Source organism: Eleutherodactylus coqui, chromosome 4 (assembly GCF_035609145.1).
Source record: "Eleutherodactylus coqui strain aEleCoq1 chromosome 4, aEleCoq1.hap1, whole genome shotgun sequence".
Classification (NCBI taxonomy): domain Eukaryota; kingdom Metazoa; phylum Chordata; class Amphibia; order Anura; family Eleutherodactylidae; genus Eleutherodactylus; species Eleutherodactylus coqui.
Window position 1 is genome coordinate 89,372,283 of NC_089840.1, and position 26,413 is coordinate 89,398,695.

Consider the following 26,413-nt stretch of genomic DNA (forward strand, 5'->3'; position numbering starts at 1 on the left):
GCGTTTTTAACATTAGAAAGTCCCATTGACAATCGCGTTAAAAAAACGCAAGTGTGCAGGAGCCCTAATGCACAGAAAAGGTGTCGAACTTGTGTGAATTGCCCCTGCGTGCGCAAAAAGTACAGAACTGTGCGGAGACACGTGCGCACGCTGCAGCTTATCCAACCTCCGAATGCGTAAACGCATTGCGCGTATGCTAATGTGAAGAAGCCCTAAGAGTGCGACATGGGTCTGAACGTCTTGGACAGACATCGCTCGTAATGTGTTTGCTTCTGTATGGTGTGTGTTATTCCACATGCCCCCTTTAGAGCAATGGGCAGTCACTGAGATGTCTGCAACGCTGGGCAGAGTGTGAACACACTTCAAACTGGACAGTGTCTCCAGAGCTACACAGCACGGGAGGACTTTTCCCATCTGCAGCTAGACAGCTCAGCGCCACCGCTTGTGAGGAGATCGCGCATGCGCACTACAGCTCAGCGTGAACGCGCCTCTCCGCTGCGGGAGTGAGCGCGGCAAAACAATGCTGTGTTCTGATTGGTTCGCACGTTTTCCTGCTTCCTCCTCATTGGTTGTACAAGTCGCGCCAGTTAGATTGCAGAGTTCTACTTGTCGGGGTTTTGGCGCCAGGATTGCGGCTCTGGGTCATTAGCGGAGTGCAGGAAGCATGGCCCCTGTGTCCAACGGAGGCGGTCAGCAGCAGCACGGTAACGGGGAGGAGGCGGGGACTCGTCCGCTTATATAGTGCTGCGTTCACACGGCGGCCGGTCATATCTGCGGCTGCATGCTGTGGTGGGCCGGGCTGCCTTCTATACACGTTCTCCTCTGCAGCGGTAGTACTAGAAGTAGTCCCCGGCATGTCTAGGCTGATGGGTGAGCCCCCTGCATGATGGCCTCTGTAGGGGTGCATTCACACTGGGCAGCGTATCACCTCTGCAGTTATTGTACGTGTGATACGCCGTGAATACAACCTGTTGGTCTCAGTGGGTCTGTTCACTTGAGATATATATATATATATATATATATATATATAACATGATGTGTGATTGTGTGAAAAAAAAACATGTTCTGTCCTATTTTGCTGCATATTGCGCACTACAGCAGCGGCGTATTGAAATTAATGAGCGTCGGTAAATACACTGGAACCTGCGTCTATGCTGCGTATTGTTGCGCTAAAGCAATTTTGTGGGTTTTTTTTTTAATGTAAGTGAATATGCTGCCTGTCAATGACAGTAAAACCTCCCGCTGACGGACAGACAGCCTCAGGCAGCAGCGCATTCAGGGCCGGAGAATGTTGCGTATTCACGGATCTACATATACGCTAGCTTCACATGGGCGACTGCGATTATGCCACAGGAAAACTGCGGCAAAATTGCCTTTGCTTTTTCCCCCACTATTTTTGGGCGTTTGCAATGCTCCCTTTTTAAAATTTATTTATTTATTTTAGACTATCGCATGCTGCCACCCGCGATAAAACTGCATTTTAAATTTTATTTTCTTTTTAACTTGCCAAAGTCAGCAGCAATGTTCAATGTTAGCATTGCAACGCGGGCTTGTAGCGAAGGAATAAAAAGTGGGCTCCATGGGGGAACAAGGGAGTTAAAAAAAATAATTGCACATCACTGAAACCTTTTTGCCCGCCCCCCCCCCCCCCCGGTGTGTTTTTTTGTTTTTTTTCCCCTCGCCCGTGTAAAACCGCCCTTACAGGAGTATATTGTATCACATGATTCAGTTTGGCGCTTGCTCTGTTGTCATGACAACACACTTTCACCATTAGATGGTTGCCCCCCCCCCCCCCCCCCCCCCCTGGTTCTGGACATTGGTAGAGGTCCCAGTATTAGGGGCAGAAAGGCTGCAGACGTTCCGCTGTAAATTCTGCATCCAAACGGATACAAGAGCCCCCCATCACAGCGGTTTTTGATTCAAAATCAACAGCATACCGCCGCTGACTTCAGCAGGTACCGTGGTTGCCTCCGAAGTCTCCAGCGGTCAGTGCTGCCTTCACCCAGCGGCCTATACGGCGTGTAGTGCCGCTGGTCAGGTGATGTGGAAGTGACCCGCGGCGCTCAGTTCAGGCCGCCTGGTGATTGCAGCGTCGATAGCTGGAGACTTCGGAGGCGAGCGCGGTACCTGCTGAAGTCAGCGGGGGTATGCAGCTTTTTTCGAGTTAAGATCCGCACCAAATAGTGCAGTTTGACTCTATTTTGGATGCAGCAATGCTGGCGACAATCTGCAGCACTTCCTCCCTGTGTAAACGTACCCTTCAAGGGGTTTTACTGCTGTGATTATTTTATTTTTTTAAAATCTGGCTCCAAATATGTTAATAAAAGCAGCCATACTGTTACCCTGTTGATCCAGTGCTGCAGCTCCGTGGTCCTCCTTTATGAATGGCTACCACCTGACCGCTGCAGCTGCTGACTACTGTTCTCCTGGCATCGTGGATCCCAGCACCTGAGCTGTGAGGCCAGGGCATCAGTACGTGGCCACTGTGGTGGTCAGTTGGTAGCCATTTGGAAGCGGAGACCGGTGGGACGGCAAGAGATGGATTGCTGGGGGAACGAGAGAGTATGGCGGCTTTTATTGCTTTAACATATTTGCACCCAGTTTAAAAAAAAAAAATAATAAATTCCCTCACCCGGACAATCCCTGTAATGTCCTGCCATAAATGCTGATTGTGCCATGGGACAGACTGCTATACGGTGACATCTAGCTACTCAGCTTAAGGCGCCTCTGAAAAGTTTTTGCTGGTGGGCTTATGGAAGAGACGCTGATAGCGGTCATTTTGAAAGGCACTAAAGGGAATCTGTTCATTACTTCTACTCCTTTAGGCCCCGTTCATACGGGCAACATGGCATTGCCGTGAGAAAATCGCAGTGATATCGCTGCGTCGTCTTACGGAAATACTGCAACTTTGTAGCATCACGTGTGAGGATTTCCGGGGCGGGGCCTGAAATATAAGCCCTACCCTGAAAATAAACCCTATCTGCAGAAAAAAAAAAGTTTTCTTCACCTTAGAAGCGCTGTCTGGGGCTTCGCTGCAGCTTCTTCCCGGTTCCTGGCGCTATTCTCCTTCATGTATTCTGACCGGGAAATAAAAAATCCCTGCCTCCTGGAAGCGCTGGCTGTGATTGGCTGACGCTTAGCCAATCACAGCAAGCGCTTGATGGATGGCTGTGATTGGTTCATGGAGTGCTGGCTGTGATTGGCTAAGCGTCAGCCAATCACATCTAGCGCTTCCAGGAGGCGGGATTTTTCGATTTCCTGCCAGAAGAGATGAAGGAGAATAGTGCCAGGGAGAAGATGCGGCTGGGCTGACAGCGCTTCTAAGGTGATGTATACTGTAATTGTTTTTTTTCTAATTAATTTATTTTTATTTTTTCCCTGCAGCTAGGGCTTAGATAAGGATTTCCTACTGTCAACGTTGCATCACACGGCATGAAAATTGTGTTTTTGTGTGTTGTGATGCAACAGAGAGGAAGGCTCCATAGGGAAACATGGGCTACAAAACCTCATTAGTCACGGGCATATCGCCGGACCCGCGAGGTTTTTGTCGGGTTGTTGCATGCTACAAAACATCCCACGTGTGAAGAAAAGCATGGGCTTCACATACATGTGATTTGTAGCAACGCAACAAAATCATGTGACTTTGTCGCCCGTGTGAAGTAGGTCTTAAACTAAGTCAAAGTAGGTGACCCTGAATTCAGAAATGTAAGGTTTATACACAACTGCTAAGGGACCTTTCAGACGGGACGGAATTACGCCGTAGGATGCTGCCAATTCCGCAGCTGCATCGCATCCCTATTGACGATAATGGGGCCGGTGGCAGCATCACAAGGTCCTATTAAAAACAATGGGAAAAACTCTGCAATCCTCTGCTGCGGCTGGCAATGGAGGATTGCTTCTTCCCCGGAGTGATGCGAGTCTGTTTGACATGAAAACGCCTCACATCCTGAGTATTTTTTTGCATTTGGATTTCAAATCCGTCCTGTATAGACTATGGTGCAGGTTCCCATTAACCGTTATGGGTTGCAGGTTTAATATCAATTCCACAATAAATCTGTCAGAATTTCCACCATGTGACCATACCCTTAGGCCTCATGTCCACGGGGAAAATCAGGCCCGCTACGGATTCTACATGTAGAATCTGCAGCGGGTCCCTCCTGCCCCGCGGACATGAGCGCTGAAAATAGGAATTGAAAAGAATTTACCCATCCGGAGCGGACCGGGAAGGTCTTCTCTTCCTCACGGCCGGATCTGCTTTTTCGGCCGGCGGATGAACTCGTCACGCCGGCGGCACGTCTCCGACGTGCCGCGCGCATGCGCCGGGCACATCCGCCGAGCCGAAGCAAGAAAGATCCGGCCGTGAGGAAGAGAAGACCTTCCCGGTCCGCTCCGGATGGGTAAATTCTTTTCAATTCCTATTTTAGGTCTCCCGCGGATCCGGACGGCTTCCATAGGCTTCAATAGAAGCCCGCGGGAGCCGTCCCCGCGGGAGCCCCGCACGAAAATGGAGCATGGTCCAGATTTTTTCATGCTCCATTTTTAAAAAAATCCTTTTTATTGACCATCCGCGTGTATTTATCTACCCACGGGTGGTCAATGCATCCCTATGGGGTGCGGATCCGCGCGCGGGAGAAGAGTTAAAATCCGCTGCGGATTTTAATTCTTCTTTTGCCCGTGGACATGAGCCCTTAGGGCTCATCTTCACAAGTGTAAATATGCTACGTATTACGTGTGCAATTTATATGTGCGTAATATGCAGGGAATAGAACCATTGGTTTGTTCGCTTGAGCGTTTTTTTTCACGAATAGGATGTATTTTTTAAATAGGATCGGACATTGCATGATTCATGTGATGTGTGATGTCCTGGCCTATGACTCACCGTAGAAGCCCAATGGGTCTGTGTTAGGCCTCGTGTCCACAGGTGGGGCGGATTCCTGCCCCTGCCCGCAGCCGAGGACCGTGCTTACCTTTCCAGGTCTTCTATCTTCTGTACTGCTGCAGATGTGCGCAGAAGCTCCGTCCAGCACACATGTGCAGTACAGTTTTTTTAAATTTTTTCCTCTTCCTTCAAACTCCTGCTTTCCCGGGGAATTCATGGCCCGTCTGCAATGTCAATTGTGGACAGGCTGCGGATCGGAAAGTCGCCCGCGTTGAATCCGCACTAAAATGGAACCTGCTGCGATTTGTTTTCTGCATGCTCTACACTTGTGCGTATCAAAGATCCCCATAGAAGTCTGTGGGGGTGCACAAGTGCGCACAAAATACGTGGAGATTAGCGCAGGAAAAAGAACACATCTGGAACTCATTAGGCTAAATAGCCATCAGGGGAGAGGGGGGGGGGGGTGTCTGCCACGCACAAATGAACATAGTTCAAAGCTCACGTACATTGTGTTGAGGCGTGCGCCATTGCATATACACCCGTGTGAAGGAGGCTTAAGACGCACTTTTTAGCTGCGGGAACTGAAGATAGAAATGTTTGTCGTCTATTAGGCTTCCGGTTTTATACCCTCCGCGTCCTGTGGGGTCGGCTGTCATTCTGTGGCTGCGGAAGGGCGTCACAAAAGTTTACTGGTGTCTTCAGTCAGACTTGTAAACTCTCTTGTGTGCTGTTTGTGGAGGGAGGGTTAGGGGGGGTCTCCACAGAATGTCTGCTGATGTATCCTCCTGTCCTGCTCTCCGCTGAAGCATTGTACCTCTACTTAGACCGCCTGCACATGACCAGGTTTGAATTGCGAAATCCGCAATTGTCTCTCGTGCGGAGGATCCGCGGCATTCCGCACCAATTCAAACCAATAGAGCATTCTCATGTCCGCTCACACAAGCAGACAGCGACTGCGATTATCCACTCGCAGCATGTTTTTTTTGCATGGATTCCGGAGTCAATGGAAGCCGACCGACCCGCGGCTCTTCCCTAATTGACATTGTTGAAAGGTCACAGATTCCGTGTTATCGCTAGACGATGATGTGGGAAAAGCAGTGGTTTAAAAAAAATAAAAAATTAGTACTGCATATGTCCAACGGCTCGCCGTACGGACCATCTGCAGTACGAAGAGAAGGCGAAATGAGAGGTACGCATGGATACCAGCTGGGCACAGGGTCAGATTCTGCTGTGCCCCCCCGCACAGACTTTAAGGCCTCCCTCACACAGATGACTTTTTCTTCAGCTTTTAGCGCAGCGCTGAACTCTGTCAGAGGCCTCCGTTGTTTTCACTGGAGCTTCTGACAGCCGCTCGATCGCAGAGCTGTCAAGCGGAGTCTGTTCTATTTTTGGGCGTTCAGCGCACCTCATTAATGATGAGGAGTGGTGTGGGTGCAGTATCGCTGTGACTGGATATTAAAGGAAAATGCGGCAAAGCGGCGCGATTTAAATCGCAGCACTTTCTCGTGTTCAAGTGTTAGTGAGGCCTTAGGCCACTCTCCACTCTCGCACAATGATTTTTTTTTTCTTTCTGCGTTTTAACGCTGCATTTTTAGCACAGCGCTAAACACTGAATTGCTACCATTGATTCTCAGACAAGCGTTAAAACGCATTTTTCAAGCGCTGTCTGTCTTATTTTCATGCGTTTCTGTATTTTAAAACGCGATGCTCTGAATGGGTTGCGTTTTCAGCGCTGCTGAAAATACCGTAGGATGTGTTTACCGCGTTTTTGGCTGTATTTTTTTCCCCAGATCTTGCATTATCGGCTTGCTTGGCTGGGTTTATAAGAAAAAAAAAATTAAACGCAGCGATTTTACAAGCGCACGTGTGAGTGGCCTAATCCGCATTCGAAGTCCAACAAAAAGTGGTACGCAGAGCTTGATACATGTGGGCCATTATGTTCTTTTTTTGCTTTGATCTCTTGGCAGAGAAATACAGAATGCGATGTCTGCTGCCATGTAGCCACTTCACTACGGTACTGGTGTATCTTGTCTCCCCACAGGAATGGATGGAGACGTGGGATTGTCCTGGGGGAGGTATAGGTTACGCTCACAGCTGCTGATTGGCCCCCTTTCTCTATCCGCTGTCATCCTTCTGCCATGTCAGCTCCCCGTGGAAGCTCCTTTGGCCATTGGTAGCCCTGTTGTTGCTAGCGTCGTGGGTTTGCAAATCCAGCCCATAGCATGCTGAAGTCAATAGAAGCCATCAGTCCTGCGGCCATTCTGCAATCATCATTGCAGAATGGTAGCAGCAGCTGCGTCATTGCTATAGCGCCAGCGCTTTGTCCTCTGTACTGTGCATGTGTGCCGGCACATCAGCTGCAGAGAAGATGGCGGAGAGCTATACTTGGGCTGCCGGCCGGGCATCGGGTCGAAGTTTCCTGCGGGAATTCCACATGTGGGGTCCAACCCGCCCATGTGCACGCGGTATTACAGTGACTAAAATTGTCTTTACATGCCTCCTCTGAGTCCTAATTGCTTTTATATTAGTGACTAACGTTGTATTGCAACGGTGACAGTAGTGTCTTCAGGTTGTGCCAATACTGGGTCCTGGGAAGGAGTTGTCCAGGTCTGATATTATTTTTTTTAAGTCACACTAATAAATGTGTATATAACTATATTTCTGATGATTTTGTTGTTAGATATGGCAGACTCGGGGAGTTTTGCTGCATCCCGCTCTCGTCGAGAAAAAACTGAAAAGAAAGGCCGTAAGGAAGCCTTAGAGAAACTGAGAAAAGCCAAATGTGGTGAAAAAGTCAAATATGAGGTAAAATATTTTGTTTACTGTAGTTTAAAAAAAATAAAGCAAACCATCATTGTGTAGCTGGCGATGTAGTCCAAGCTTATTATAATGGGTTGATTCATTTTGTATTTAGCTCACAGAATCGAAGAAATCACATGAATTGCTTTTAGTGGTAACCTTTGATAGAAAAAAATGTACAAAAATTACACCATTGTTCCTGGATTTTGTTTTTATAGCCTCCACCATTCAGGAAAGGTAACATGGTAGTTTTATGTGGACGATACCAAGCTTAGAGGCTTTTTTTTAAAACTACTATTGCACAATATAAACTATTTTTCAAAGAAAATTAAGCAACTGAATCTGCATTGCCACATTCTAAGGCTGGGTTCACACGGGGTGGATTTGCCGCGGAAATTCTGTCCGGAATTTTGCCGCGGCAAATCCGCCTGCCGCCGCTAATCCCAGGATTAGCCAGCCATGTGGACGAGATTTCTCAGAAATCTCGTCCACACGGGACGGCAAATCCGCCACGGCAAAGCCGACAGAAGCCGGCACTGCGTCGCGAATTAGCTGGCCGCAGCATGCTTATTATTTCTCGTCCGTATCATTGGGGGGGGGCCACAGCCTAGACCATGGGATATAGCCACTGCCCTAGGAGGCGACACTAAGCAAAAAAGTGTTAGCTCCTCCCCACCTGGCTATACCCCCCCCTGCAGGCACTCAGCTAATTAGTCTTTAGCTTAGTGTCTGCTAGGAGGCAGACGTGGCTAGTCGCGGGAATCCGGGGAGTCGGGGCTTTTCCCTGGCTCTACTGGCCTCCCGGGGGAGACGCAGGCAGGGGTTGTCTCCACCACTACTGCGGCCTCTCACCCAGCGAAGAAAAAGGGGCCCGACCATGCAATGCGCATCTGAGTCCGTTACCCGCCAGCCATAGGGCTCCCCCTCCCTGGAGTAGCGCACTGTCTGACGGTGACGCATAGGGGGCAGCACTGCTGGAGCGTTTGACGCACGGACAGGCTGTGGCTCCCGGACAGACGCCCCATTGGGACTTCACACTGACGGCGGCGGCAACATTCCGTTTGGGGACTCCATACTGGCGGCGGCAGCGGACGCAGGGTACCTTATGGAGCTTCAGGACGGCAGCAGCAGCGGCAGCTCTCCCGAGCAGGGATAGAAGCGAGGCATGTTGCAGGATGCCGGGGCGCCGGCCGGCAGGCCACTTCCGGGCGCGGCGCTCCGGGGGGCGGAGCGCCGTCATCACGGCCGGAAACGTCACTTTCGGGTCGCGGGCGCGCTTCCGGGGCAGGCCACGCCCCCTCCGACCGCGGCAAGTTTAAAAGGGGCAGCCTGACGGAGGACTGGCCGCTCTCAGCAGCTGACACCTCGTTCTGTCTGCACTTCGGAGCCCAGCACTGCGCAGCTCTCTGAGCATACAGCAGCACATCCGTCCAGCCATTCAGCCCTGCAATTCCTTTCTGCTACGGAGAAAGCACCCGGACAGCAGCAGCACCTCCTGTCTCGGGCACCAGCAGCTGTAACAACGCCGCAGCAGTCCCTGCCACAGCACCTGCCGGGTCACCAACGCTGCAAGATCGTGTGGTGGACCCTCGTCGACTCCCGACAGCATCCAAGCGTCAGGACCAGAGGCTCCAGCTGGACCGGGGGAACCGCGGAAACAGCTGCTAGACCGGGTAAGCCCTGCCCAAGGCAGCACTTCGCGGTGTTCTCCCCTCGCCCTCCCCGTCCCCCCTGCAGGCATTCCTGTAACGGTACCCGCTACCTGGAAGTTGTTTTCTTTTGCCATGTCTGACCCTAGATCAGAGGGTTCCCGCCCGGCCAAGGGGAGGGTGAAGCATTACGCTTGCACTACCTGCAGCGTTAAGTTTGCTTGCGGTCAAGTCGACCCCCCCGCTGCGCTAGATGTGCCGCGGCGCGCGCAGCTCCAGGGACCCCGGTGCCCCCCGCCGCCCCTGTGGAGCCAGGGCCCGAACCCCAATGGGCAAGGTCCCTGGCCGCTGCCGTTTCTGGCTTGGCCACATCCTCTGCGGCGATTTTACGCCGGTTAGAGCCCAGCTCAGACGCGTCCTCCTCGGAATATGCACGAGGGAGGGCACACAAAAGAAGGAGGTCCCGTAGCAGCGAGGACACTCCCCATAGATCGCGCCACACCAGGAGGTCGTCTAGAACCTCCAAGTCCAGACGGTCCAGAGACTCTCATGGCTCTCATGGGTCCAGGGAGTCCGTGCATACTTGCCACAGATCAAGGCATTCTTCACGGTCCCGGTATTCTGCGAGACCGGCCCGGGCTCACCATGAGTCCCCTCGAGCGTCTTGCTTATGGGCGTCCCAGGACACGGCCAAAACGGCAGGCGAGGGCAGTGGGTCTGAAGACTACGACCACTCTGCAGGCTCGTCGGTTTCGGAGCTAGACGAGGAACAGGTGTCGCGCCTAGCCAGTCTAATGGACGGCCTGGTAATATCCATAAGAGAAACCCTCCAGGTAACAGAGGAACCAGTAGAGACGGCTCCTTCCACGGTGTCATTTAGACGGCAGAAGAGATCACGACAGGTCTTCCCAGACCATCCGGATTTTTCGGAGGTCCTTAACAAGGAATGGCAGAACCCGGACAAAAAATTTAGGCAACCCGGGAAGACTTGGGAAATTACATACCCATTCCCAGTGGGTCTGAAAAAGGGTTGGGCGGTACCTCCGGTAGTCGACCCGCCAGTGTCACGACTGTCTAGAAGCACAGCATTGCCAACAGCCGAAGTAGCAATGCTGGCTAATCCTCAAGACAGGAAGCTGGATACGTTGGCGAAAACAGTGTTTCAAGCCACAGGCACTGCCTTGCAGCCGATTTTTGCGGCCGCATGGGGCAGTAAGGCGTCCATAGCCTGGGCCAAACAGCTACGGAGAGACATTGTAGCAGGCGCCCCACCGAGTGAGTTGCTCGAACTGACAGACAACGTCATACAGGCAAACAAGTTTGTATGCGCAGCAGAACTAGATGCAGCCAAGTTCGTTGCCCGGGCATCCGCTGCATCGGTTGCGGCAAGGAGAACTCTCTGGCTGAAAAACTGGTCAGCAGATACAGCATCCAAGATGGCTCTAACAAAATTGCCATTCGAAGGAAACAGGCTGTTTGGACCTAAACTGGATGACATGATAAAGGACGCCACAGGCGGCAAGAGCACGTCATTACCACAAATGCCGGCAGGAGAAGGTTCCATTAAAAAGGAAACCGTTTTTTAGATCCTTTCGGCGTTTTTCGTCCCGTCCAGGGTCAGGGCAGTGGTCCCAGTCTACGAGAACCCCGACGGACGCAAAGAGGGGCCCCTCTTTCAAAACAAGACAAACATGGCGATCCCGACCCGGAACATCTAAAACGGCGGGATCAAAGAGCGCGGCATGAGATGCTGCCCCCACCCAGTGTCACCAGGGGGGCAGGCTCTCCCAATTTCGGGAGACATGGGGGAGGCGCGTGAGTGACAAGTGGGTGCAGGAGATTGTGACATCCGGGTACGCAATCGAATTCACGACTCTCCCACGGAATTCGTTCTGCAGGTCCAGAGTGCCTACCACCCCGGAAGGAGTAGCCAACCTACAGCAGGCAGTGCAGAATCTTCTGGCACAGGGGGTTGTGAAACCGGTACCAGGGGCACAAGAGAGGCAAGGGTTCTATTCGAATCTTTTTCTTGTACCCAAAAAGGACGGCAGAGTGAGGCCGGTGTTGGATTTAAGGAGGTTGAATCAATTCATCAGAACAAAACACTTCCGGATGGAGTCAATCAAGTCCGTGATAACCTCCATGCAGCCGGGCGAATTTCTGTCCTCGATAGATATCAAGGACGCTTATCTCCATATCCCGATTCGGGAAACACATCAAAAATTCCTTCGTTTCGAAACACAGGGAAGGCATTTTCAATTTACGGCACTGCCATTCGGCCTGTCTACCTCTCCAAGAGTTTTTACGAAGGTACTAGCAGCAGTGATGGCGCTACTCCATGCGGAAGGTATATCGGCCATTCCATACCTGGACGATATACTAATAAAGGCACCGTCGTGGAGCGGCAACATCAGAAGCCTACACATCACGATGAAGATTCTAGAAGAATTCGGCTGGATAGTGAACCGCGAAAAATCGTGCCTAATACCGACACAACGCTTGGAGTTTTTGGGCATGATATTCAACGCCAGCCAGCACCGGGTCCTGCTACCCCAAGCAAAGGTAGACAAGCTCCGGCAGGGGGTCCGGTCCCTAATACGGGGGAAACCGCTAACCATCAGACACTGCATGGCTATCCTGGGCCAGATGGTGGCAGCATTCGAAGCGGTTCCCTTCGCCCAGTTCCGGTCGAGGAAGGTACAACACTTGATATTGTCACGCTGGAACGAGTCCCGGATGACCCTGGAACAGCGAATTCAGATAACCCCTCAAGTCCAAAGGTCACTGAAGTGGTGGCTGGAACCTGGGAGGCTTCAGGCGGGACGGCCTTTGGGCCCAAGGCGTTGGATAGTAGTGACGACGGACGCCAGCCTTTCAGGTTGGGGCGGAACACTGGTGGACCAGTCTGTTCAAGGAGTTTGGTCTCAAAGAGAGACAAGGCTGCATATAAACATCCTAGAGTTGCGGGCCATCTACCTGACTCTCCGACACTTCGGGCCCAGCCTCAAGAGAAAAAATGTACGCGTCCAGACGGACAACACCACAGCGGTGGCCTATGTCAACCGGCAAGGGGGAACACGGAGCGCGTCGATAATGAGCGAGGTAGCAGGCATACTAACGTGGGCGGAGAAGCATCTGAGCTCGATTTCCGCAGTCTACATTCCCGGAATAGAAAACTGGGTGGTGGATTACCTAAGCCGGGAAAGAGTAGATCCCGGCGAATGGGGGCTGCACCCAGAAGTTTTTCGGACGATATGCCTGAAATGGGGCACACCAGACGTGGACCTCATGGCGTCCCGACTAAACTACAAACTATGCCCATTTGTGTCCCGAGCGCGGGATGCACAAGCAGCGGCAACGGATGCGCTGACCATTTCGTGGGGGGAGTACAAGCTCCTATACGTATTTCCACCAATCCCTCTCATACCGAGGATCCTAGGGAAAATCAAGCAGGAAGGGCGACCAGCGATATTAATAGCGCCAGACTGGCCAAGAAGAAGCTGGTACGCGACCATCATAGAAATGCTGTTCGACACACCGTGGCATCTTCCAGAGCAAAGAGACCTGCTATCCCAGGGGCCTTTTCTACACCCGAATTCCAAGTCTCTACATTTGACGGCTTGGCCGTTGAGACTAAGGTGTTGAGAAGAAAAGGTTATTCGGAGAAGGTTATTCAGACAATGATACGGGCCAGAAAACCAGCCTCATCTGCAATTTACTATAGAGTCTGGAAGCGCTTCTTCACCTGGTGTGAGGAGAGGCAGGTACAACCGATGCAATTTTCGGTGGCCAGAATTCTTGCATTCCTACAATCGGGCCTCGAAGTAGGATTGAGGGTAGGTTCGTTGAGGGGACAGGTGTCGGCATTAACGGTACTGTTCCAAAAGCGAATCGCAAATAGGATGGCTGTACGTACATTCCTGCAAGGAGTCGCTCATACGACACCCCGGTCCAAACTTGGGACCTTAATCTCGTGTTGGACACTATGACGGACCAGCCGTTTGAGCCGTTGAAGGAAATTTCTATGCGACTACTGACCTGGAAGGTGGTATTCCTCGTCGCTATCACGTCAATCCGTAGGGTCTCGGAGCTGGCGGCTTTGTCTATACAGGCGCCATATATGATCTTCCACCAGGACAAAGCGGTACTAAGACCATCACCCGAGTTTCTACCAAAGGTAGTCTCGCAGTTTCACATTAATGAAGAAATTGTCTTGCCTTCTTTTTGTCCAGATCCAGTACACAAAAAGGAAAAAATGCTGCACCACCTGGACGTAGTAAGGGCGCTGAGGATCTATGTGAAAAGAACAAAGGAGTTTCGTAAGACCGACACCCTCTTCGTTATTCCGGAGGGGGCCCCAAGGGGGCTTGGCAGCCTCAAAAGTCACCCTATCGAAAAATGGATAAGGTCCCTGATAACAGAGGCGTATCGCGCCTCAGGACGCTCGCCGCCATTTCGGGTTACGGCCCACTCCACACGGGCGGTAGGGGCTTCCTGGGCAGTCCGTCACGGAGCCTCAGCCCTTCAGGTGTGTAAGGCAGCCACCTGGACTTCCTTACATACGTTCTCAAAATTTTATAAGGTCCACACAGCTGCATCATCTGACGCCGCTCTTGGTCGGAAGATCTTGCAGGCGACGGTCGTTGACCGCACAGCCGAACTTTGAATGCCCACCCAATATATTGTTTTCGGGACTGCTTGTGGACGTCCCATGGTCTAGGCTGTGGCCCCCAATGATACTGACGAGAAACAGATATTTTTGGTATAACTTACCGTAAAATCTCTTTCTCGTTGCGTTCATTGGGGGCCACAGCACCCACCCCTTGTTATTTAAGCGGTTGCTGGAACTTTCTGTTCTTCGATCATGGTTTGGCAGAGAATTACGCCAAAAATATGTTTTGGTATGTATAAAACATAGTATGTATAATTTTACTCCCACTGGCTTCCTACTGCTTGCAGACAGACTAATTAGCTGAGTGCCTGCAGGGGGAATATAGCTAGGTGGGGAGGAGCTAACACTTTTTTGCTTAGTGTCGCCTCCTAGGGCAGTGGCTATATCCCATGGTCTAGGCTGTGGCCCCCAATGAACGCGACGAGAAAGAGATTTTACGGTAAGTTATACCAAAAATATCTGTTTTTCTTCCTCCGCTGCGGCCGCGCTCTCCTCTATGGGAGTGCCGGCCGCAGCAGCAACAGAGCCCTGTGAGGTTTTGTTTTTTGCAGGAAGAGTTGTAGTTTTTTATCGGTACCGTTCTGATGACTTTTGGATTGCTTTTTATTATGTTTTTTTGGGAAGTGAACAAACGAAAAATAGCAATTCTGGCATTACTCTTTAAAATTGTTTTTATGACGTTCATCGTGCGAGATGAAAGGCAAAATATTTTCATCGTCTGGGTTGTTACTAATGCTGTAAAGCCTATTGTGTAGCTTTAAAAAAATGTATGTAATACCTTTTAAAATGGGTTTATGTGGGGAAAAATACTTTTTCATTTAAAAAAAAAAAAAAAAAAAAAAAATTTTATTGAATTTCGTTTTGACATTTTGAAGAAGCAACTGTTCAATTGCATTACTATTGTAGTGCATTCTGCTAAGCCTATGACAGCAGCGTATTAGACTCTGCCAGAGGCGGGGTCTAATAGACTGAGTTACATGGTAAACATGGAGGCCTTTGTCAGGCTACAGGCGGCCATGGGAACCCATTGGTACCTTGCAATTACCCTGTGAGGTGCCGATGCGTGACAGAAACCAACCCTTGTCATCTACTTACATGCTGCAGTTGCTATTGATTGTGGTATGTAAGAGATTGAACTGCCAGAATCAAGTGTTTCTCCTCTCCAAGTGGTTTGAGCAGGATCCTGGCTGTCAGTCAGCCAAGCAACCGCCTTATAAGGATGTATGTGCAGTGTTTAAAGCCCATTAGTATAGTCAGTAAAAGGACATATTGGCTGTCACTAAGGGGTTAAAAGAGAGAATTTACAGGGAAAACTGTATACCTTTTTTTTTTTATTTAGAAACCGAAACGAACATATGGACACTTACACCTACACTGTCCCTTTAACATATATGCTATATAAAGTGCAGGCATGCTTAAAATTAGCTATGTTTTATATGCTAACCATACATTAAATATGTGGTGTGAATAGCCCCACAGACAATGGGCAACAGTGGGAGATTTAGGTCGGCTGCACACGACTGGATTGGATTTCGTATGAGGGAGCCCGCAGCGCTATTCGACCCTGTGCCCAGCCTGCATCCGAACGTACCTGCCGTTACTTCTTCTCTTCTGTACTGCAGATTGTCCGCACGGCAAGCTGTCTGACTTGCACAGTACAGATTTTTTATTTTATTTTTTTTACACCCCCATCTCCCCCTGCTTTTCCCGCATTGTTGCAACTTTTCCGCAGTGTCAATTGCAGAAGGGCCACGGGTTGGACGGCTTCCATTGGCTTTAATGGAAGCCATCCCAGCGGAATTCGCCCGAAAATAGAACATGCTGCAATTTTTATTTTTTTGCCTCCGCGAGCAGGTGGTATTTGATGCGGAATTTGGAGGTGGACGCCCGCTCTGGATTCCGCGATGCAAATCCGGTCGTGTGCAGCTGGCCTTACTGTGCAAAATTGTCCCAAAAAGTGTAGATTTTAGCGGTTTTCTGGGACTTATAAAAATGTTTTAAGCTTAAAATTATGTAAAATACAAATAAAAAAATATATAAAAAATATGGCTCCAGCGCTGGAGCCCTGGTCCTTGCTGTTCAGAACCTGGAAGAGGCCGGCTGGTGGTCACTTGCTGTTTGTGTCTGCTCAGCCATTCCCAGGTTTCAGAGGTGATCTTTTTTTTTTTTCCCTTTTTATAGCCGATGAAGCACAAGTATAAATTGACATGCTGTGGATTTACATTGATTTACATGTCAGTTCCACTGGGTATCTTTTTTTTTTTTTTTTTTTTTCTCTTCTGCACCACATGGATGAGATTTCTTGGCTAGTACAGTGTAAATGCTTAGAAAAATCTGTAGTGTTTATGCCCCCTGATGGCCGCGTCGTGGTTGTAAATCACTCCCGTTCCCCCTATGTTTCGTCTTGGACAGGCTGGGCAGCTTGTTGTGTTGCTTATAAACTGTTGGCCTCCTGATGTCCTCCAGTCACCACTATGTAGATGGCCTCCTCATCTGCTTTGTGAGCATCTCCTCAGCAGAGCTAAGGCTGTGCTCACATCGCATTTAGTGAGGACCATCAATTATTTACTGGGAAAGCTCCAGATGCATATCCGAAAAAAAGCCATAGGCCATCATTCACCTAATTGAGGTCAAACAAGTGTTTTGTTTTATTTCTCAATTTATTTTTGCGCCCTTTGGGCTGGTATGCGTTCACATACCTCTTTATTGAACACGTACATCATGCTCAATATTTACCTCTATTTCTGTTAGGTGGATGAAATGACAAGTATTTATGAAGAGGTGGACGAGGAGTCTTACTCAAAATTAGTCCGTGAACGCCAAGATGATGACTGGATAGTGGATGATGGTAAATTCTGTTTTATATTTGCAGTTGGGTTGTGCGTTCAGTACTTTTATAAAGTACTACTAGAGAAGGAATACTTCAGATTCAAGTAAAATGTTGGGCATGAGTATTGGGATGGATGTCAAGGCAGTCTGGGGCACACAAACTTGCCATGGATTTTAGCCTATTAAAGGGTTTTTCCAGGGAAATACTATTGATGATCTATTCTCAGGATAGGTCATCGATGGTTGATCAGCCGGGGTCCCTGGCTGATTAGGTCTTTGCTCTAATTCCTGTTGTGCACTGGGGTACGGAGTGGAAGATGCAGTTCTGACCCCTGTGTAGGTGCCGGCACTTGAGAGTTTCACCTACAGTTACAACCACTGCCCACTACAGAGGCAATGACAGCAGGCGTCCAAATAGCTGACCGTCTGGGGACCCAAATTGTGGACACCATGAGCTATCCTGAGGATTGGTCTTCAATTGTATTTCCCTGGAAAACTCCTTTAAGCCCTGTGACAGGGCTTAATGGACTGTTGGTAAAAGTAAAAAATTCTGCAATACTGAAGTATTGCAGTATATTGTGCAAATAGACAGAGGAATGGATGTTCAAGTCCCCTAAAAATGAAAAAAAACAGAAACATGTAAAATACCAACCTTTTCAGTTTTCAAAATAAAACTAAAATATCTGGCATTACTCTACCCATGAAAAACTGGAATATAAAAAAATTGCATTATTTCACATTGGAAATATCGTAAAAAAAAAGCTTAACGCCAATTTGTGTTTTTGTTTAGTTTAGTTTTTATTGTCACCTTGCCACTCAAACAAAATATAGGTGCTAAAAAAATCTACGTCTTGCCCCACAAATGTGCAAGCCCTCAGCCAGACCTATCAGCTGTACAATTAAAGCTATGTGGGTCGTAATATGGTGACAAAAATGATGTTTTTCAGTACATTATATGGTATATTAGAAGATACTATTAAATATGGCGTATATTTCGCTTGAGATGCACTTTTCTTTTTCCCAAAGTAGGGGGGAAAAGGTCAGTGCGTCTTCTAAAGCGAACGTGCCGAAACTCGCCGCTATTAGCATTTGTTTGCCCGATCGCGCTAACTAAACTATGGTCGCTGCGAACAAACTCGCGATCAATTAGCAGTTCTCTCTCCTCCCCACTGCCTCCTATACTGTATGTACTGCTGCTTGGTGGTGAGCGCTGGTGGGAACTGCTGCTGCTTCTTCGCCTCCACCATTCGGCTTCTCCCCTTCCTTCTGCCATACACAAGCGCCGCTTTGATATGGAGCTCCGGTGTTTCTGCTGCTCTTTCTGCATTGTTGCATGGTACTACTCCCTGCACTGTCCACGGGTGAGTTCAAAATATTTTTTCCCTATTTTCCTCTTCTAAAACGGGGGTGCGTCTTATAAAGCGAAAAATACGGTAACTTGTCCCGCAAAAAATAAGCTTTCAAAGGAGAATGTGGGGATGAAATAACGGGAGCGGCTTGCCCTAAAAGTGGCTGGTCCTCAAGTGGCTAATGCAGCTCTGTTCTTGGTTACATGTATTCTACTCTGATTTACAGATGGGGCAGGTTATGTGGAAGATGGAAGAGAAATTTTTGATGATGACCTTAATGAAGATGTTCACAATGCCAAAGGTATGTGATGTGTTTTATGCATTTAACCCTGATCTGTATGTAGTACAATAGGTTATCGGAGATCGATCACACATTGCAGCAGTTTTCTTCTTGCATTCAGGCCCCAGTGCTAAACATGGCACTCACTTGAGAGCATTTTATGTGCTTATAAATTGCTTCACATTTTTGTCTTTTGCTTAGTTGATTAATTTGTCCTTGTTTAACCCCTTAGCGACCATACATCTTTTTATGGTGGTCACTAATGGGCTTTATTCCAGTGCAAATGCCTCTTTACAGCACTACATTAAACTGGTCTCCTATGTCAGCGGGAGCGGTGGCCCGGATGTCTGTGACTAGAGAAAACTCTGATCGTAGGTGTTTCGCCTTTTTGTATACTGCGGTCAAGGCGACCGTGGCATGTAAAATTGGCAGAGGCACCCATCGGACCCCTACCCAGATGCTTGAAGATGGCCTCTGGGTCTGTCATCCACAGTGGCCTATTCAATATAATACACTGCAGTATCAGTCTTTTATTCCAACAATCAAATCGAGCGGCATTCAATTCCTGTGGTGGGACAAATGTAAAAGGTTAAGTGTAAGGAGAGGGGGGGGGGGGGGGGAGTAAAAAATGTTATAAAGCCAAAACCCTACTTTTCCCCCTGCAGTATGTTAAAAGGGGAGAAAAAACACATTTGGTATCACTGCATTCTTAATAACTCGCGTGAAAAATGTATTTACATTATTTCTCACTGTGCATGCTGTGAAAAAGAAGCAATAAAAAAAACATGTTGCAAACAGCTAATTTTGTACATCTCGCCTCACAAAAAAATGGAATAGAAAGTGATTAAAAAGTCATATGGATCAGGAAATGGGGCAATTTAAAAAGGTCAATTCGTCCTGAAAAAAAAACACCCTCATACAGCATCATTGACGGAAAAAAAAAAATGTTAGAAGGTCTTTAAAGATATAAAAAAAGCTAAATATTTTAACTATATAAATTTGGTTGGACATACAGTTAGGGCCAGAAATATTTGGACAGTGACACAAGTTTTGTTATTTTAGCTGTTTACAAAAACATGTTCAGAAATACAGTTATATATATAATATGGGCTGAAAGTGCACACTCCCAGCTGCAATAGAGTTTCCACATCCAAATCGGAGAAAGGGTTTAGGAATCATAGCTCTGTAATGCATAGCCGCCTCTTTTTCAAGGGACCAAAAGTAATTGGACAATGGACTCTAAGGGCTGCAATTAACTCAGAAGGCGTCTCCCTTGTTAACCTGTAATCAATTAAAGGGGTTGTCCGGCCATAAACATTAGGTCTCATTACTTCTGTTTGCCCATTTGCATGCACTTTGTAATATACATTGTGCATGGAAAATGAAGCAAACAGAAGTTTTGGACTTACCTGAAGGGATGCCCCCCCCTGTGTTGCTCCTCCGTCGTCCCTGGTTACCACAAGAATCTTCTCTTCTTCTTGTCAGGCCGCAGCAGCTTTTGTCGGCGCGGGAACGAGCCCCTTCTCATCCGCGCATGCGCAGTTCTTCTCTCTGCAGCCGGGACCGATATACGATCTTCTTGTGTGCAGGGGGGGGGGGGGGGGGGGAGGATGGAAGAGCCTCAGAGCAGGAACTGAGCTCCCGCCCCCTCTCTGCCTCCTTTCCGCCCCTCTGCACTATTTTCAATGAGGAGAGGCGGGACGGGGGCGGGGCTAAGGTCTGAGAATCAGCATCCTCTGTAAAACATGGTGGAGGCAACGTGATGGCATGGGCATGCATGGCTTTCAATGGCACTGGGTCACTTGTGTTTATTGATGACATAACAGCAGACAAGAGTAGCCGGATGAATTCTGAAGTGTACCGGGATATACTTTCAGCCCAGATTCAGCCAAATGCTGCAAAGTTGATCGGACGGCGCTTCACAGTACAGATGGACAATGACCCCAAGCATACAGCCAAAGCTACCCCGGAGTTCATGAGTGCAAAAAAGTGGAACATTCTGCAATGGCCAAGTCAATCACCAGATCTTAACCCAATTGAGCATGCATTTCACTTGCTCAAATCCAGACTTCAGACGGAAAGACCCACAAACAAGCAAGACCTGAAGGCTGCGGCTGTAAAGGCCTGGCAAAGCATTAAGAAGGAGGAAACCCAGCGTTTGGTGATGTCCATGGGTTCCAGACTTAAGGCAGTGATTGCCTCCAAAGGATTCGCAACAAAATATTGAAAAAAATATATTTTGTTTGGGTTATGTTTATTTGTCCAATTACTTTTGAGCTCCTAAAATGTGGAGTGTTTGTAAAGAAATGTGTACAATTCCTACATTTTCTATCAGATATTTTTGTTCAACCCTTTAAATTAAACGTTACAATCTGCACTTGAATTCTGTTGTAGAGGCTTCATTTCAAATCCAATGCGGTGGCATGCAGAGCCCAACTCGCGAAAATTGTGTTACTGTCCAAATATTTCTGGCCCTAACTGTAATTGTACTGGCGTCCAGAATTGAATAAGCAAACATTAAGGCCTAATTCCCACGGGCAGATTTCCGCTGTGTCACCCCGCAGCTATTAGGTTCTATTGAATCTAATAGCGCAATGCTCACGGTGCGGAATTCCACTGTGGAATTCTGCCCTGTGAAATAACCCGTAATCACCCGCGGTATGTAATATTTGCCGCGGGCGTATGCGTGGACGGCTTCCATTGCAGTCAATGGAAGCCGTCCGTCACGCTATCTTCCGCTGTAGCACGGACGTTGGGCAGCGGATCTGGAGGGGGGGGGGGCTGTGATGGACTCCGCTGCTGATTTCAACTTGCAAGAATTGCAGATTGTAATCTTGTGTCTAGAAAAAAAAGTTATACAGTGGTGCCTTGACATGAGTCTAATCTGTACTGAGACAGAACTTTTAAGATGAAAAACTTGTATGTCAAAGCACTTAACTTGTATGTCAAAGCACTTTTCCACATTGAAATGCATTGAAACGCCATTAGCTTGCTAGACACGGGGCATTCAAGTCCCACATCCAGAAAGCAATGCTCTGTCAGCGTGGAAGAGGGTGCGACAGCCTGCAGCAGCGCCGCGGACCATTGGGTGAACGAAACGCCAGCGATAGGTGAGTATAGACCCCACCACCACCATGAGTCTCAGCTTGTGAGTTTTTTGACTTGCAAGCAGGCTCGTACCCGAGTGTTTGCTCGTAAATCAGAGCAAAAATTCTGGAGGGAGCCTGCTCGCAAGTCAAAAAACTCGCAAGCTGGGGCGCTCGCATCCCGAGGTACCTCTGTATTTATTTTTTTTTAAATGGGATCAGTGAAGGCTAGAGCTCATCCTGCTAGAGACGAGCCCTGATAAAGCTCTGTTGATGTAAAAACAAAAATCTTACCACTCGGAGAATGTAGCGTAACAGCAAATCTCTAGAAAAAAGTCTTTAGCATACAAAAATGTCACATTAAAGAAACAAAACTGTATAAACTTGGCATCACTGGAATCGTGCTGACCCAGAGAAAGTTATTACGTTATTTATTCTGCATGCTGAACGCTATAAAAATTATTGAAATTTTCAATGGGAAACCTCGCATCACACTCGCATGCGAGAGCCATGTGATGTATTTAAGGCCCTATTGAAATCAATGGACGATGCAGTCCGAATGCAAAAAAAAAAAAAAGAACATGCCATTATTCTCTTCGCAGCATCTCTTGAAAACATCACTTGTATGTCTGACTCCATCCAAAAGAATAGAGTTCATACACATGAATTTTGTACATCTCGCAGCGCACGAGATTCTCGCCCGTGTGAAACTAGCCTCAGTATGTGACCTGCTGGAATGGATGGTTTTGATATTTGTTGTTTAATGCATCTAATGACAATCCTTTTCAGGAAAAAAAGGCAAAGGTGCAGTTAAAGACAAAACTCATGTGAAAAAGTCATCCGTGTCCAAACCCAGTGATATCAAATCAATGTTTATAGCCAGTGCCGGGAAGAAAACTACAGATGTAAGTTACCTTTTTAATTATTTTCTGCATTTATTTGCCATGCTGTCTTGGGTAGATTCTCTGCTTTGTGCTGTAGAGCTGTGGGGAGGCCGGACATAAGCACATGCAGCAGGGTGGGCACTAAGCCTATTAGATGGCACGATTGTCATTTGCACATGTCAATGGGTTGGTGACATCACCACCAGCTTGTTCGCTCTTGTGCAGCCTACTTAGACAGGCAGATTTGTCATTGACGTGTTTAATGAGAATCATTCAGTTCTCCTTCAGTTTTTAATACTATTATGTATAACCCTAAACGATCAGCGTTTAAACAGAACGACTTGGGAACGAGCCAACAATGATTTTTATGCCTGCAGAAACGGAATGAGAAGCAAACGATTCTTGTTCGTTGTTCAGTCATTGGCTCGCATTAAGACTAAACGAATGATAATCGTACCATCTAAAAGCACCTTTTTCTCTATTGTACAGTATGCAAATGGGAATATCTGGGAGCGGCTGGCAGAGCAAGGATTTAAGGCCACGTTTGGCCACTGACTTAAGCCCCCATTTACACACAACGATTATCACTCAAAATTCGCTCAAAAGCCATCTTTTGAGTGATATTCGTTGTGTGCAAATGTGCACATCTTTCCCTTTTCTGCCGAACAATGATTTTCGGTTCAGCATGAAATCCATTGTTTGGCAGAAATGCTGATAAGACCGACCACACGCTGTGTTTTGCCCAGGGAGCACTGATTACATTGTCTAAGCTGTCAGCCCTGAGGCAGAACAAAGGGAACGTATTCAGGGGAACAGCGGGTGGTCTGTTCTCTGACTACAGCTCCCGGCGACTTACTCGCTGCTAATTGGTACTAATAGGCATTAGTACCAAGTAGTAGTTTCTGCAAAATGATCGCTCGAAAGCCATCTTTTGACCGATCATCTTTGTGTGTAAAAGGGCCTTTACGTATTAATACCACGCTGTTAACAGTGTAAACCCCTTAACAATATGTATATGGACTGGGGGGTATCAAGAAGAGAGCAATGTTAGAAATGTTTTTTTTTTTTTCATTGTAGCATAAAGCTGTGGACTTGTCAAAAGATGATCTGTTGGGTGATTTACTGCAAGATCTGAAATCGCAGGTAAAAAAAAGTGAAATTCTTTCTATTTTATGGTTGTTGAAAATAAAGTAAAAGAAAATAATGGTTATGATGCTTGAAATGTCTTTATCAATTTCTCCTTCCAAATGTTTGTCTGAAGCTGCTTCTACAATGCTTTTATATGTACTTATATAGATTTTAGTATTTTTGTTTCTTGCCAATGCTTTGTGTTACACAAATGTATTCAGTGTCAAATGAACGTTTGGCACGATACATCTGTTTGTAGAACATGCCGAACATTCACTCAGCCCTTTAAAGAGCCACTCCAGTGAAATGTTTCTTTATTAATTATCTAACTAGCCCCCCAGTAGAGGTTGGCTCGCATTACCTTGTTTAGTTGTTCCTTTCTATCTGAAACTTCCTGAAGTCCTTTTCCTCAGGTGGTCACAATAAGATCACATGACAGACCTGAGACTTACTTGGCTCTCTGATCACCATTACTCATGCTGATTGGAGGCTTATGCGGCACAGTTATAATGGAGAGGATAGTTCAGGCTCCTGACTGTATACTTATGGCCTGTAGCTTATTTAGGTAAATATTGAAGGTAATGATTACATCGGGGAACACCATTTTTGATGACTGAGATGTTAGAACTTTTTCGAGGTCCTAGATTCTGAAAATTAGTTTTCCTCCATCCGGTCTGCTTATGAGATATGACATATGTCCATATACATGTATGCATATTGTATTATACATGTAATGACTGATAATCAAAAGCTGAAGGTACAAAGATAAATCCCAAGAAGGGACATGCTGTTGAAACAAACCTTTTGTGATTTCCTGCGATGAGGTGTTACTGGACATCTACATTGGATGTTTCACCAGTAATCCGCCATCATATGCGTATCCCATCATTCACAGTCCTGTTCTTCCACGGTCACCAGTAGTCCGCCATCATATACGTATCTCATCGTCCGCAGTCCTGTTCTTCCACGGTCACCAGTAGTTTGCCATCATATGCGTATCCCATCGTCTGCAGTCCTGTTCTTCCACTCTCCTTATTTCTGGTGAAATCACAAGTATTTTTGCTCTAGGATGTGTGCTTCAACTCCTCTCTGGTGTTCAGCAGTTCATGCTGTGTAAGTAGGGTGCCTGACCAGCGGAGCAGTTTCTCCAATTTTGCTAACTTGGCCAGCAGGGAGACCATGGTAGCTGCTTTCTCGCACCTCAGGCGTGCCCCATGCTTAACCCCTTAAGGACACGGACTATTTTGGCGTGGAGGACCAAACAATTTTTGGTAGATTTACATGCCCATTTTTCAAAAGCCATAACTTTTTTATTTTCCGTCGATGCGGCCATATAAGGGCTTGTTTTTTGCGTTTTTATCAGTGCCATTTTTGGGTACATACACAATATTGTAAAACTTTTATTATTTCTTTCTTTTTTATGATCGTAGGGAGAGAAAACATCAATTCTGCCATAGATTATATATATATATATATATATATATATATATATATATATATATATATATATATATATATATATATATATATATATATATATATATATATATATATATATATATATATATATATATATATAATTTTTTTTAAAGCGTTAATTATGCAGCATAAATGACATTACATTTTTCCTGCGGGTCGGTATGGTTACAATGATACCTAAATTCTTACTCTTACTTCCCTTTTTTTTTAATTTTTTTTTTCTAAATCGCCTCATTCAAATTTTTTTTACTTTTTCTTATTTTTTTTTAAAATTGTAATTAGATCACGGCAGGGAAGGGGTTAACAGCGGGTGGCGCATCTCCGATGCACTACTGCTGTTGCAACGGGAGGCCGGCTATCAGTGACAGCTGGCTCCTGCTACCGGATAGCGCGCGATCTGTCGTGATCTCGCGCTATCCTTATGACGTAAGGGTACGTCATTTTGCGGGAAGTACCCTCTCCCATGACGTACCCTTACGTCATGGGGAGGGAAGGGGTTAATAAGGATCCCTCAAGACACATTAAAGTACCTCCTAATGGACCGGTTTAGATGTAGTGTCGGCTAAGTGATCGTTGAGGAAGTTTTCGATGGCAAGTCCGTACAGCACAACAAATCCTTCAAAAGATTGTCGTTCAACATCCAAGGCCTCTCCAGGGCACCTGGGACAACTAAAGTGAGGAGTATTGGGGCATGGTCTGACCATATTGCTGACCCAATGGATGCAACTGGGCCCCAGGTTAGGGCGTGATGACTCGTGGCGATGTGAATGATGTGCAGGGGGAGAAGTAAGAATATTCTGTTCTGAAGGGTGAGTAACCCTCCAGACATCCACCAATTGTAGCTGCCTTAGAGCCTTGTGGAACAGACGGAGCTGTGTGGCTGATACCGTCGCACGCCTTGATGTACAATCTTTCTCGGGTTCTATAGAGAAATTTTAAAGTCTTCCCCCAGAACTACAACCCCCTCCGACGCCTGCTAACTTTCTTAGTATTTTTCTACCGATTTTGTACACGACTCTGATTGGGAAGGTACCACGCCGCAAGAGTGAGGAGTTTGAACCGGAGGGGCTTTTTATCTTAAGGGTTAGAATGTGGGGCAGTCACCTCGTCCAGAACCTCATGAGGTACTGCTGTGTATTGCTATCGACACCCCTCTCGATCTAGTTGCCAGATTCGTGCTATGGAACCATGTTCTACAACGTCTATCTCTCAGAACCGGAATGTGTCTTGCACGGAAGTGTGTCTCCTGAAGAGATAAGACATGCGATTTTAGCTTATGCAAGTAATACAAAATCTGACTTCTTTCTTGCGCTACATTAAGGCCCCGCACATTCAGGGAGCAGAAATTTAATTTAGACATGTCTGGGGACGGTGGCTAT

General features: G+C 47.3%; 1 protein-coding gene across 1 annotated transcript in view; it reads left to right on the top strand.

The window, feature by feature from the left end:
• The first annotated feature begins 576 nt into the window (after nt 1-576).
• Nucleotides 577-26,413, top strand: part of POLA1 (DNA polymerase alpha 1, catalytic subunit) — a 278,247-nt gene continuing 252,410 nt past the window's right edge. The window contains exons 1-6 of the mRNA XM_066599857.1: nt 577-704; nt 7,560-7,684; nt 16,751-16,847; nt 18,404-18,478; nt 22,333-22,448; nt 23,505-23,570. Coding sequence (XP_066455954.1) covers nt 665-704; nt 7,560-7,684; nt 16,751-16,847; nt 18,404-18,478; nt 22,333-22,448; nt 23,505-23,570 — 519 coding nt within the window. The 5' untranslated portion in view covers nt 577-664. The remainder of the gene's footprint in view (nt 705-7,559; nt 7,685-16,750; nt 16,848-18,403; nt 18,479-22,332; nt 22,449-23,504; nt 23,571-26,413) is intronic.